The sequence below is a fragment of the Staurois parvus genome, unplaced genomic scaffold, assembly GCF_062004578.1.
Source record: "Staurois parvus isolate SC_StPar_1 unplaced genomic scaffold, SC_StPar_1.0 ptg000818l, whole genome shotgun sequence".
Taxonomy (NCBI): Eukaryota; Metazoa; Chordata; class Amphibia; order Anura; family Ranidae; genus Staurois; species Staurois parvus.
In genome coordinates this window covers 2,296,608-2,311,859 of record NW_028318614.1, presented here as the reverse complement: position 1 = coordinate 2,311,859, position 15,252 = coordinate 2,296,608, and the positions used below count along the sequence as shown (strand labels likewise).

General features: G+C 38.1%; 2 protein-coding genes across 2 annotated transcripts in view; one reads left to right on the top strand and one right to left on the bottom strand.

Annotated features, from left to right (window-relative positions):
* ANO3 (anoctamin 3) overlaps nucleotides 1–15,252 on the top strand; it is a 475,402-nt gene that overhangs the window by 328,683 nt on the left and 131,467 nt on the right. The window lies entirely within an intron of this gene.
* Nucleotides 9,512–15,252, bottom strand: part of MUC15 (mucin 15, cell surface associated) — a 28,155-nt gene continuing 22,414 nt past the window's right edge. Inside the window, exons 3-4 of the mRNA XM_089654965.1 lie at nucleotides 14,973–15,128; nucleotides 9,512–12,862 (exon numbers count right to left, since the gene is read on the bottom strand). Coding sequence (XP_089511091.1) covers nucleotides 12,717–12,862; nucleotides 14,973–15,128 — 302 coding nt within the window. The 3' untranslated portion in view covers nucleotides 9,512–12,716. The remainder of the gene's footprint in view (nucleotides 12,863–14,972; nucleotides 15,129–15,252) is intronic.

The window sequence follows — 15,252 nt, the reverse complement described above, 5'->3', positions numbered from 1 at the left end:
TCATGCAATGGCACATATTTATGTGCCATCCTGGAGGAGTTGGACTACCTGTGCAACCTCTAGGGTCCAAGCATCCCTCATGCTACCAGTATTGACACTGACCCTAGCCAAATGCAAAACTAGTGAGAAAACAGTCAGAAAAGAGGAGTAGGGAAAAAAATGTCAGTGGCCTCCACCTGTAACACCATTCCTGTTTTGGGGGTTGTCTTATTGTTGCCCATCTATTGCACCTGTTGTTAATTTCATTAACACCAAAGCAGTAGAAACTGATTAACAACCCCCTCTGCTACTTAACTAACCAGATCAATATCTCAGGCGTTTAATTGACATGATGCTTTACACTAATTAAAAAGTGTTCCTTTAATTTTTTTGAGCAGTGTAGTAACAACAATAATCCTGCACTAAACATATAAATTTTTTAGGATTTTGTTTTTGTTTTATTCGATTTCCATCTGAGACATGTACCTTTTGAAGTTAAAATGTCTACAAAATTATAGTTTTTTTTTTTTACTATGTGAGTTGTTCTGTTTCCTTGACCTCTGTGAATGTTGCAGCAATACAAAGAAATATATTATCACAGTAAGAAAAATAAATGTCACCTTTCCACTCATATTTATACAGGACATGTTGATCATAGATTACTTTGTCCTATTTCTGTCTATCAATTCTGCTTAAGGGATTATATAAAGAGAAAGTGTAAATACCTTGAATTTGTTCAAATACAGTTCTGCACTACCTTTGTGCACATTTGTTCCATATATATATATATGCGTTCCATATTGTATGTGCATAGGTGCTTTTGTAATGTCCACTAGGCTATGTGTATACCTGTGTCGTATATTAACTACATCTATTTGTTCACTTGCACACCATTGAAGGTATATTTCATTAGTTGAAACCCATACTTGAAAAGAACATCCAGGCAACAAAAAAGCAGGTAGTAATCTACTAAGACACCTCAGTAACATAGATATTCTAAAATCAGAAAGTCTGTGCAATGGGCCTTATCTTAAGTTCTCTGTAACCCACTGTGGTCAATATCCATACAACACATTGGACATTTATTGGGAATACATCCTGAAACCTACGCAGTCCAACCTCAAATTTCTCCACTTCTTATAACTCAATAACATTCAAACTTCCAAGGTAGATATCAGTACTAAGACATTTCACATATCCACCAAGGAGATTCAGCTCTACCTTGGAAGTTTGAATGTTATTGAGTTATAAGTGGAGAAATTTGAGGTTGGACTGCGTAGGCTTCAGGATGTATTCCCAATGAATCTCCTTGGTGGATATCTGAAATGTCTTAGTACTGATATTTTTTGCAGTGGGTTAGTTTTAGAACATCTCCCCTGCATCACAAGCACTTTGGACATTAGTGCATCTAAAACCTTTGCACACAAATTACTCTGATCTTAACTTCATCTTGACTTTGAACATTTCTCCTAGTCTTGATTATTTAATTCCAACTTGAATTTCGTGTTTGATCTCTTGACTTCTTGTTTTAAAAATTTGGGTTGCATTTAGTATACTGTATATGGCTTGCCTTAAAGTGTTACTAAACCCACAACAGTAAAATCAATCTGTATATGCAGTAAAGCATGCTTGTTATACTTACTGTGGAACCTAAGGGGTTAATCCTCAGCATTGTGTAAAAAGGCTGTTTGATCCTGACCTCTCTGTCCCTCTTCTTTTTCAAGTGACCACCTCTTATCTCCTGATAAGACAGACTAAACCGTAGGCATTTTGCACATGCTCAGTTTGGTGTGTATTGCTAGAGAGGTTTTTTTTTTTTTTTTCTTGGGAGAGTGCATGTGATCAGCACTGATCAGAGGTCAGAGGTTTTGCATCCTCCTAGAGCAGAAAGAAAACTCCTCCTACAAACTTTAGCCAGTGCTTGGCTGGACAATGATAGAAGTCACTAGACTGCTATTTACTGCTGATGAGAAAAAGCATTTAGCAGTTTATATTTACTAAAATAATTGCATTTCCATGTTGTGTGTACTGTGGTAGAGCAGATATAGTGAATGCAGGGTCCTGAGTTTAGTAACCCTTTAAGAGGAAACTAAAGTTGATGTAGTGTGTGCAGGTCTCTATTGCTTCTGCCATAATAAAAGGTAGTCCAACCCTGCAAAAATGTAAATCTCTCCAGTAATGAGGGGCACAAGACTATAGGCATTCACAGATTCTTCCACCCATCAGCTAAGGGGGAGGGTACTGATTCACTGCTAAAGTAGGGAAGCAAGGAAGACAAACAAAACAATCTATAATTTGTTTAATATCTGCTTTAAAATTAATCTGTTGTGCATTAATATATATATATATATAAAATTATTATTATACAGGATTCATACACTCACTGGCCACTTCATTAGGTACACCTGTTCAATCACTTGGTAACACAAATTGCTAATCAGCCAATCACATGGCAACAACTCAATGCATTTAGACGTGGTGAAGACAACTTGAAGTTCAAACCGAGCAACAAAATGGGGGAAAAAAGGGGATTTAAGTGACTTAACAACATGGTTGTTGATGCTGGTCTGAGTATTTAAAAAAACTGATGATCTACTGGGATTTTCACACACAGCCACTTTCGGGGAGTTCAGAATGGTCCGAAAAGAGAAAATATCCAGTGAATGGCAGTTGTGTGAACGAAAATACCTTCTTGATATCAGAGGAGAACAGGCAGACTGGTTCAGCTGCGACATTCAGATGTTAGGGTCAGAATATGGCACAAACAACATGAAAGCATGGATCCATCCTGAGTTGTACCAATGTTTCAGGCTGGTGGTGGTGGTGGTGTAAGGGTGTGGGGGATATTTATTAGGTACATCATGCTAGTGCCAAGAAAAGTGGCTGGTGAGTGTACAGCGCAGCGCTTTACAATGTGAAGGCAAAGTTACAGTTACAATACAACTCAATACAGGAGGAATCAGAGGGCCCTGCTCATTAGAGATTACAATCTAAGAGGGAGGGTCAAGTAATACAAAAAGGTAATAGCTGTGGGGATGAGCTGATGGAGAAAATAAAGTACAGCTATTAGGTGGGGGCAGGATAGGCTTCTGTAAAGAGATGGGTTTTCAGGGATCATCTAAAAGTAGACAGAGTAAGAGATAGACAGATTGGGGTAGGGAATTCCATAGGACGGGAGAGACTCGGGAAAAGTCCTGGAGGCGAGCATGGGAGGAAGTGACAAGGGAACTAGAGAACAAGAGGACTTGGGAGGAACAAAGAACAATTTGATTGGTATTTTGAGACTAGGTTAGTGATGTAGCTGGTAAGGTGCATTAGTCTGGCAGGGGGTTGCAGTAGTTGAGTGAGTTGGAAGATGACCAGGGAGTGAGAAACTTTATGGTGTCATTGGTTAGGAAGGGGCATATATATATATTACACATACACACACACACAGTATATGTGGATGTTATGAGCATTTTGCAGGGTCTCCAAGAAAGTTTAACAAAAAAAAAAAAACGAACACCGAGGTAACATGGAAATTCATGTTTAATAAAAACTTTAACATAGGATCATCTTTTCAACACAGTAACATTTTCTCATGTACAAAGATCTTCCATATAAACACATATATGCTTTATTGCATCATTTAACAAGTTGTCATTCCTGTACAATATTTGGTTGGTGTTACAATATTGTGTGAATTCCATATGAAGTCCGCAAACTTGCTATGTTTCAGAAACCAATATTTAAATATGAGCTGACTCAAAGCAGAATCCTTATGGTATATAATTCTAAATGACCTAAGCTGAGTCCATGTTGTTGTCTGTCACTTTAGTTATATTTATGCATCAGAAACCCAATAGTTTTTTTCCCTTAATTGGGTTTTCCAGGCAACATTGTAGACTCCTCCTTTTGAAAATGCCAATTCCTTGATGGTTGTGTTGACCAATCTGCTTCATTATTGTCTCAAGCACTGACTTAAAACTGGTTAGAGCCAACTGTTAATTTACTAGCTGCATGCTTGCAGCCAGAGACAGGAAACTTAATATTTCCAGACGGAGGTCAGACCCAGAATTTCCTTCTTGGAAAGGTTCCAATAAAAATTAAAAAAAAAAAAAGCTGCTTTTTTTGTCCTTTTTTGCCATTTCCCCCAAGCTACCACTTCTATCATTTATTAATAAAAAAAAAAGGCATTTTTTTTAATTTTACCTGCCGGTTACATAGTTTGGCTGAAAAAAGGACAAAAAAGTCCATCTAGTTCAACCAAGAAAGAAAAAAAGAAAAGTTATAATCCTATACCCACAGTTGATCCAGAGGAAGGCAAAAAAAAACCCAGCAAAGCATGACCTAATTTGCTCATGCAGGGAAAAACTTCCTTCCTGATCCCCTGAGAGGCAATTAGATATTCCCTGGATCAACTTTACCTATAAATGTTAGTATCCAGTTATATTCTGTGTATCTAAGAAACAATCCAGGACTTTTTTAAAGCAATCCACTGAGCTCGCCAGAACCAACTCTTGAGGGAGTCTATTCCACATTTTCACAGTTCTTACTGTGAAGAAACCTTTCCATCATTGAAGATTACATTTCTTTTCCTCCAGATGTAAAGAGTGCCCCCTTGTCCTCTGTGATGACCTCAGGGTGCATAGCTCTACACTGAGTTCACTATATGAACCACTGATGTATTTATACATGTTGATCATATCCTCCCCTAATCTCCTCTTCTCAAGAGAATAAATTCAGTTCCTATGATAAATTCTTTCCTCATAGCTGAGCTCCTCCATGACTCATCAGTTTGGTTGCCCTTCTCTGTACTTCTGTAAAGTTCCCCAATGTTCTTTTTGTGAATTGGAGCCAAAAATTGAATTGCATATTCCATATGAGGTCTTACTAATGATTAGAGATGAGCGAATCGAACCTGGCGAAGTGGAATTCGTTTCGAATTTCAGGAAAAATTCGATTCGCATCGAATCAGAATTTTAGCAAACTTCGGGTGCACGAATCGAATTTTTCCCGATCAGCCGGCAAAAGTGTCACTGCAGAGAGCTCCGCTATTTCTGACAGTTCTGACAGTTCATTTACAGCGGTTGAAACATTGTATCTATTTGTTTCCATTTAGGATACAGATGTTTTTATTCGGAAATAAATAGATACAATGTTTCAACCGCTGTAAATGTGAAGGAACTGTCAGAACTGTCAGCAATAGCGGAGCTCTCTGCAGATACACTTTTTGCTGTACTGGAATTCTTCTTCTTCTTCTTGTCATTCTTCTTCTTCTTCTTCTTGTCATTCTTCTTCTTCTTTTTCTTGTCATTCTTCTTCTTCTTCTTCTTCTTGTCATTCTTCTTCTTCTTGTCATTCTTCTTCTTCCTCTTCTTCTTGTCATTCTTCTTCTTTTCATTCTTCTTCTTTTCATTCTTCTTCTTCTTCTTTTCATTCTTCTTTTCATTCTTTTCATTCTTCTTTTCATTCTTTTCATTCTTCTTCTCATTCTTTTTATTCTTCTTTTCATTCTTCTTTTCATTCTTCTTCTTCTTCGTCGTCGTGCCCCGTGACTGCCCAAACGAGTGAAGTGTGCGGTGATTCTAAGATCGAAGGCACTCATCTGCATGTCATACTGACTGACAGTATTATTTCTCTTCCCCAGCAGACTCCAAGGGCATTTAAATTAAAGGTACAGTGTTCTGCACTAATATAAAGGCTCTCTGAAGCCTAGAAACCCTTTAAATAAGTTAAATTTGCGGCGAATAAATTTGCATCTAATCGAATTTCTCCCGCAAATTCGGCGAATCAGCCGAATCGAATTTTTGAATAATTCGCTCATCTCTACTAATGATTTGTACCGGGGTAATATGATATCTCTCTCTCTGGAGTCTATACCTCTTAATACAAGAGGATTTTGCTTGCTTTAGAAACTGCAGCTTGGCATTGCATGCCATTATTAAGCTTGTGATCTACCAGAACTCCCAGATCCTTCACCATTGATTCCCCCAGTTGTAACTCCCCCCCCCCAGCATGTATGATGCATGCATATTCTTAGCCCCCAAGTGCATAACCTTACATTTATCAACATTAAACCTCATTTGCCAAATAGTTACCCAATTACACGGTGCATTGAGGTTGGCTTGTAAGTTGGAGACATCATGTAAGGACGTTATTCCACTGCACAGCTTGGTGTCATCTGCAAAGACTGAAATAGGATTTTTAATCTCAGACCCTATATAGCTTATAAATATATTAAAAAGTAAGGGTCCCAACACTGAACCTTGGGGTACACCACTGATGACCCCAGACCATTCAGAGTATGAATCATTAACCACTACTCTCTGAATACAACCTTTTAGCGAGTTTTCTATGCATTTACATACAGATTTTTCCAAGCCCGTAGACTTTACCTTACACATTAGCCATGTGTGGGGAAGGGTGTCAAACGCTTTTGCAAAATACAAGTATACCACGTCCACCGCCACTCTTCTGTCCAAGGTTTTGCTCACCCTCTCATAATAAGTCAGATTTGTTTCACAACGTCTGTCTTTTATAAATTTGTGCTGTCTGTTGCTTAACCACTTGTCCCCCTGAGGAATTACCCCCCTTCCTGACCAGACCATTGTTTGTGTTACGGCGCTGTGTTACTTTAACTAACAATTACGCGGTCATGCACCGCTGCACCCAAATTAAATTTACATCCTTTTTTTTCCCCATGAATTGAGCTTTCTTGCAGTGGTATTTGATTGCCTGTGCGTTTATTTGTTGCGCTAAAAAAAAAAAAAAAAACCTACAATTTGAGGAAAACATTTGGCTTTTTACTATTAAACATGTCCAGTAAAAAATGTTTAAAAAAAAATCAAATTTAGTCATAAAGTTAGGCCAAAATGTAGTCTGCTACATGTCTTTGCTAAAAGAAAAAAAAAAAAAACCCAATACATGTAAAATAATTGATTTACGTAAAAGTTATAGCGTTTACAAATGGCGGTATAGATACTGGAATTTTTTTTTTCTACTAATGGTGGAGCTCAGCAACTTATAGCAGGACTGCGGCAGACACTGACACTGGGGAGAAATGACTTGGTGTCACTGACATCTCCAGTGACACAAATACATTGATCAGTGCTAAAAAAAAAAAAAAAAAAAGCACTGACACTGTACTAATGGCACTGGGCAGGAAAGGGTTAAAATGAGGGGTTATCAAAGGGTTAACTGTGTGCAGGGAGTGCTTTACTAGGGGGCGGTGTGTTGGTGCTTAACTGCACATGGCTTTGGTTGACTGTGTGTGTAGGGCTCGCTCGCACCCCCTACCCGGAAATGCAAAAATCACACACACGAGTTTGTGCACCCGTGCCGCCCTGTAGCAGTATTTCTGCTATAGGGTGGTCAGGAAGCAGTTAAAATATTTTTTTCCAGCAAGAACTCATTTATGTGGTCTTTTATTAAACTCTCCAGTATCTTCCCAAAGGTTAAACTAACAGGTCTATAATTACTTGGTAAAGATTTTGACCCCTTTTTAAATATTGGTACCACATTGGCCTTACACCAATCCAGTGGTACTTTACCAGTCAGTAAAGAGTTCTTAAAAATAAAAAACAAAGTCTTTGAAATGACAGAGCTCAATTCTTTAAAGGACCCATGGGTGTATGCCATCTGGTCCAGGTGCTTTGTTCTGTCTAAATATTTTTGGATCATATCAATTGTGAGCCAATGTGGATCATCTGGAGCTGTGTCAATACCACGCCCATTATGGACAAGAGCTCCCCCATACTCCTTTGAATACACAGAGCTGAAGAATGTATTTAATAAATTTGCCTTCTCTTTGTCCACAGTCACCCACTCTAGATTATGTAAAGGGACTACATGCTCCAACCGGTCCTTTTTACTATTATTTGAAGAATTTTGGGGGGTTTGTCCTGCTATTCTTTGCAATTTTTGTGGCCTTTAATTCCTTTTTGCATATTCTGTTACATCCTTTGAACATGTTTAAACAATGATAGCTTTCCTTCATTTTTATATTTAATAAAAGCTCTTTTCTTCTTATCTATAGCTATTTTAACTTTGGCCATAGGCCACATAAGTTTGATTTTTAGCCTTTTAAACTTGTTGCCCATGGGAAAATATTTTGCAGTGTGTTCACATACAGTTCTTTGAAGAACTCCCATTTCTGTGTTCATCAATGCCAATATTCCCTCCCAGTCTAAGTCTTGGAGAGCAGCTCCAATTAGCTCTCTTAAAAGTTGAGCATTTGTATTTTTCCCTTATGTGCTTGATGTTTACAGCTAACAAATGAAATCATGTTATGGTCACTGCTACTCAGATGTTCTTTTATTTGGACATTCGTAATAAGCTCTGCATGGTTTGAGATTACCAGGTCCAGCAGAGCATCATTCCTAGTTGGGACCTCTATGAACTGTACCATAAAAAATTGTTCTGTAGTAGGTTTATAAATTTTTGTCCTTTAACTGTTCCTGCAGTACCATTACTCCAGTCAATTTCCAGGTAGTTAAAATCCCCCATGATTATCACTGTCCCAGCCCTTTCAATCTCTGCAAGGTAAGGCAAGTTGTATTGCTGTTCATCTAGTCTATTCGTTTTATCTCGTTGGCTTGACTTTAATTTGCTTAGCATCATAAACTCATCTGCCGCTTTATTAGGTACATCTTGCTAGTACCAGGTTGGACCTCCTTTTGCCTTCAGAACTGCCTTATTTCTTCATGGCATAGATTAAACAAGTTGTTGGAAATATTCCTCAGAGATTTTGGTCTATATGGACATGAAATCATCAAGCAGTTGTCAGCTGCATATTTATTATGCAAATTTCCCATTCCACCACATCCCAAAGGTGCTCTGTTGAATTGAGATCTGCTGACTGTGGAGGCCATTAGAGCACAGTGAACGCATTGTCATGTTCAAGAAAGCAATTTGAGATGATTTGAGCTTTGTGACATGGTGCATTATCCTGCTGGAAGTAGCCATCAGAAGATGTGCACTTCTGCTTCAAGGGTAGACGTGTTGTGCGTTCAGAGATGGTATTCTGCATACCTTAGTTGTAACGAGTGGTTATTAGAGTTACTGTTGCCTTTCTATAATCTTGAACCAGCCAGCCCATTCTGACACCAAGAAGGCATTTTCGTCCACACAACTGCCACTCACTGGATATTTTCTCTTTGACCATTCTAAATACTCAGACCAGCCCGTCTGGCACCAACAATCATGTCACGTTCAAAGTCACATAAATCCCCTTTCTTCCCCATTCTGATGCCCAGTTTGAACTTCAGCAAGTCATCTTCACCATGTCTAGATGCCTAAATGCATTGAGTTGTGATTGGCTAACTAGCAATTTGTTTTATCAAGCACTTGAACAGGTGTTCCTAATAAAGTGGCTGGTGAGTGTAAAAAAAACATTTAGCTAGAGTTCTACTGTTGGCCGGAGAGTGTAAAAAATGTTTAGCTAGAGTTCTACTGATCTCGTAAACATAAAATCTAGGCATATTACTAAGGATGTCAAAAGTAATGGGGAACTTTAGGCAGGTGAACCATTTAATTCAGTAGATCATAAGAGTATATATTACTTAAATTTTTATTATAGCAGTTACAATAAAGCATAACAATTCCAACATGCAGTAACACTGAAGATTGTAAAAAAACAAACACTTAAAAGCAAATCTGTTGGTGGTTTACCAATGGTTAGCTGGCTTCTATGGGCCTGTTTGACCTTGCAACTGCTTTTCAGAGCATCCCAGTAGAATAACATCCTTGGTGCTATATAAAGACAATTTCAAATTGACCACCAGTGTGATGGGTAGTCTAATCAGCCATTAGTAATGGAACAGGAAGGTCCATGCTATGTGGTGACCATGCAACCTCTTAGCACTTTTTATAGAGCACTCCATGATTTTGGGTTACTGAGATGTTCTGCAAAGTTGAAGCACATGCAAATACTTGAGGCAAATACCAGCTCCACATTGTTAAAACTGCCCCACAAAATAAAAAATAAATTAAGGTACAGAAACAAAATGACTACAATATTATTTGTTTCCCTGTAACAGTATCCAGCTGTTCTCAGGAGCAACTGCTTCTATTTTTTTTACTATAGAGATTATAGATTTTTGGCGTAGAATAATAAAAAAAGTATATATATTTCCTTATAACTTTTTTTTTCTTTTTTTTTTTTTTTTTTTAAAGGCAGTAGTAAAATAGCTGCACCAAAAATAGTAAAGCTACAGTCCTAAAAAAATCTCTATTAGGTGTCTCAATGATTCTGAGTTGCCAATCTTCATTTATAGTAATTTCAAATGCATAACACCACTTCATGCCTTTTAAAAATCTTTCAGTAAAGCAGATTTAAAGTGGCTGTAATGTATAACATGAAAAATACCAAGGCACATCCTTCAGTAGTGTGCACTTGCCTAAATCCAAAGCAATGTCATTTATTTGTGATTTCTTTTCTCTCTGCTATCTGTATGAGTCACTTCTAATAGACACAATAGAATCGTACGTGAAGTCCCCACCCCCTTCCCACGTACAGCAGGTGACTGTCAGCCTCGGCTGTGCCGTTCCCTCCCTCAAATAAGCTCTCAGAGCACACTGAAGCTCTGTGCTCTAGCTCTGCAGTGTTTGTGACATCAGATCCCCACCCCCCTGCCTTCTACTGCTGAGAAATAGCCTTTGACCTTTGTACTTAAAAGGACAAGTTCACCTTTTGCAACCAAAATAACAAAAGCACATTTTTTTTGCAGGTAAAAAAAAGTGCATTTATTATTTTTGCTTGCAGGAGCCTGGAAACCATTGCACCAGCGATCAGTAGATTGCCAGTGCCATACAGGTCTCCTACAGACCTGTCAGAATATCTGCTTGCCTTACGGGATGTACAAGCAAGCAGATATACCAACAGGAAGAATCAATGTACTGCCATGGCGCTCCACAGCTCCATGTTAGTTCATTGAGGATTGCAAGCCAATAGCCGCTAAGGCTGTCTGGACTTGTAGCCACTCACAGAATGCTGTGAATGAAGATTCTCCACTAGTTTTCAAATTGGGGTGGGGCAGGGGCTGGTCAGATCGTAGCATGTTACACCCTGAATATGGGTGGAACATGTAACATTTTACAAAAAGGTGAACATATCCTTTAAATGATCTGGAGGCAGACGTGCTACTGGTACAACTTTATATAGAAAGATGTGTTTAATCTCTGTGTATCGCCGAAGGCTAGTCACGTCACTGGTTATATGTAATGGTATACAACCACTTCAATGTACAGCAAAACAAATATTGTTTAATAAGAAGCAACTAGTCGTCTTGTTGTTTATAAAACACACTTTTTTCTCCATCTTGTGCCAAGTCCTTGACGGCTCATCAATTCATCTTGGACATGCCAATATGCATACTTTAAATTTCTTCCTTAAAGTAAACGTGTTAAGATAAATATGAGACTGTGGAGTAAGCCTAATATGAGACTGTGGAGTAAGCCTAGATTCCTTGGCCTACAGGCATATATCTGTATAGTTGTGAGAGTCTCTGCTACCTTTGACTACATGGCTCGTGGCAATTTGGTGCAAAGTTTTGGTAATGCTTGCTGGAGAAGAATATGTGCTTGAGAACCTAAACTGAATGTATTTGCCTTCTTCAGCTTAAAGTGGAATTCCAGTCAAATACTAACCTACTAGCCAAACCTACTCCCACCCCCATTCTAAACCTATTCTATCTACCCTGCGAACAGAAAGATCTGTATACTTACCTACCTATGGTGATGGCACTCTGGTTGGGTCACATGATTGGCTCCCAGTGCAGGCTTCAGTGTAGAGGAGGGCCAGCCAACAACGGATACCCCATAGTAAGCCTAGGGGTGACGTCATCTCCCAGGGTCTGCAGTGGTTGGCGATTTCTCCTCTCCACTGAAGCTGGCCACTGGAGAGATCATGTGAGTGGACCAGAGTGCCCTCAGCATAGGTTAAGTATGGACTTCATTCCTTTACAGGATAGATAGAATGGGCTTAGAATGGGGGTGGCTGTAAGTTTAGGCTTAGTTGGTATTTGAGTATACTTCCACTCAGATTCCACAGTAGATCTTGGATTTCTTCCACCTCTATCAGAGGTCACCAGTCATTGGGGGGAGCAGTGGGGGTGCAGGCTCTGACATAAGAAAGCAAAGCCCTTTCTCTGCCAAGAAGACCAGCTCCATACAGAGACAATGGAGTGGGGCAAGGGAATTTAGTAATAAGCCACATATCAGTTGCTGAAAACCTAGAGGCAAAAACTGGTGACTAGTCCCCTGCTTGCCATTTTTGGGCACAGCTTCCAGAGTTTAGCTTCTCTTTTAATCTTTGGCAAAGATATTCATCTGCTTTTTAAAAGGACATTTTCCACTTTCTTGCCATTTAATGTAATGTTCAAAATAGATGCAAGTATAGAACTACAATCCTTAAATATCAATAACTGCTTGTTCTTACAAAACACTTCTAGATGGAAAACACCAAACACTTTTGATGAAAATTTGATTTTGATACAGCAAGCAGTTAATATCCTAATCAGGTGAAGAACTGGCATAACAAGGGGGAAATTTAAAAAAAAAAAAAGCAACTTTCTTCTTTTACTACTGAAAATAGAGAATCTGGAATTTTTTTGTAGCACTTAAAAGTAATAGTTTGTGATTTACATTCAACTTTTCATCTGTAACATAAAAGTAGAACAATTTCCCAAAATATTCCAAAATGGCTTCCATGAAGAATGTCAATTTTGAAAATCTCTAGAAATTTAATTCCCCATTCATTAAAGGGGTTTAAAATCATCCATTACAATTGTTTCATGTGGTCTACCACCAGTGTAGGGAGCCTCTTCTACGGCTGTGGGGTTGTAATAAGATGAATCCCCAAAGCTGACATCATAGGGACTTACAGGATTATCCAACCGTAGCACTGAAATAGAAAAAGGAATTCATTAAAAGGGAATTATTAAAGAACCAACACATTGAAAGTGTATATAGATCACAATACCATGTGAAGTGCTGTTCTAATCATTTTGTATAGTACTGCACAAACTGTTGGCACTATATAAATCCTGTAGAATAATAATAATATACAAAAGCAAAGATTAATAGCAAAATATTGGTTTTTATGTAATGGCAGGCTAACTTAGCCTAGGTTCACACTGATGCGGTGCGGAATTCACAGCGTTTTCTGTGCGAATTCCGCACATCAGAATGTGAACCACTGCAGGTGTGTATGTTAAGTTAACACCACCCCGAAATCAGTCCACAAAACGCAGTGCAGAATCGGATTACATAGATGTGAATATCCAATGCGATCCGATTCTAGTGCGGACCCAAAAAAGGGTCCTTCACCTTTTTGGTGCGGATGCAGTGCGATTTGAGCCATACATAATGTATGGCTCAAATCACACCGCACAGAATTCACATGTGATTTAACAAGAATGTGGCGTCTTTCCTAAGCAGATCACGTGCGATGTACCTCACCGCATTAGTGTGTGAACCTAGCCTGAATGTACTGACTTTGTCCTTTACCTTACAGTTTCACTCCCCAACTCTGACCTTTACTCAGACTTCTTACTAATCTCAACTTCCACTGCTTGCTAAGTAGTGTTAAGTAGTGTGACAAAAGCAAATCTGTTTATAGTACACAATGAAGTGGGAATTATAGACAGCTACTACTGAACTATCACTAGACACATGCAATTAAATTTAGTTACAATCAAAATTCTGGCAAAATTTTAATTTGGAGATTTGTCTGTACTTCTGAATCAAAATAGTAACACATTTCAAAGGAATCAGAAATAATCTTTCACCAAAATGAATTATCTGAATCTGTAAATGAATTTGAATTCAATATGGAAACATTGCAATAAATACAATTAGGTATAAAAGTGAAATATGATTCATACTTTTACTGCTTTATAGAATGTAATAAAATAGAAGAGAAAATAGAACAGAATAAAGCGAAATAAAACAGAATATAAAAGAATAGAATAAAAGAAAAAAATATATATCCATCATTTGAATAGAATAAAATGGAAAAAATATAGCATCTTTCAAAATTTGAATTTCAAATCTATTAGAAAATAACAAAATTAATCCAAATATACAAAATGAATTTCGAAAAACAAACAGAACAAATATGATCAATCCGAAAATGAAACAAAACCAAAATGTTTCTGTTGTGCGCATCTCTAACTCTGACATCTGCAACTGTGGTAATAACAGAATGGGGTTGATTTACTAAAAGCAAAAAAGGCTTTTCATTTTGAAAGATTTTCACTTTGCAAGGAAATTTTCCCCAGCATAGTGAATGATTGAAAATTTAATGGCGAAAAATACCCAAGTAAATAAACAAAAAAAAAAAAAAAAAAAAAAAAAAAAAACACTCACACAGTATTTTGCTTCCTCGACTGGATAATGAAAGTCTACAGAGCTTCACCTCACAAACTAACATGAACATTTCATTATAAAATGAGCAGTCCACTTGTCTTTAGCAAATCAATCCCAGTGGGAGTCCAGTGAGCAGCCAAGAAAGCACTGACTGGGGCTAATAATGGCACTGAGGCGCCATATAATTATATAAAAAAAACAAAAACAAAAAAAACCCCCACACATTTATACTCACCTCCCTGCTGCAGCATCTGCCTGATGTTGCACTTATCCACACAGACTCTAATCCTGAGAACTGAGTGATCACGTGATCGCTCAGTTCTCCATCTTCCTGGAGCAGAGAGCGATGACTGTTGTTCACTGCTCTCTGCTCCTTCAGCACTCACTGTATCACTGGTCTGGGGAAGGGTTGGGAGCAGCTGATGAATCTTGCCAATTCTGGGTCACAAAAAGAAGTGCACTCCTGTGACCCAGTATGACCAAAAAAGGCTATGAGAAGGAGGAGTTCGATTTTAAATGTTTAGATTTCTGTAATTGTCTCACAGTGGTAAGCTGCATAATACGATTTTCTCCTCAAACCTTTTTGGTAGGGGGCATCAATAAGCTTTTAAAATCAGCAATTAAAATTCTATTATATTCCATACCTGGGTCATTCCTACTTTCTTCATATAGTCGTCGGTGGGAAAAGTTGCCACTTTTTTTCGATCCACACAAGAAATAAGCAGCTATGCAGACTAATGCAATTCCTAGGAGTGATCCAAAGATTGCACCTAGAACAACTCCAGTGTCGCTCCCTGTATCTGGGAAAGGGAACGATAAAAAACAGTAAGGGTCAGTAAAATAACTCAAAGAAAACAAAAGTAGAACTTCATTCAAAACTTTGATAACATGAGATGTAATTGCATCACTGTCAGGTTTTAATTG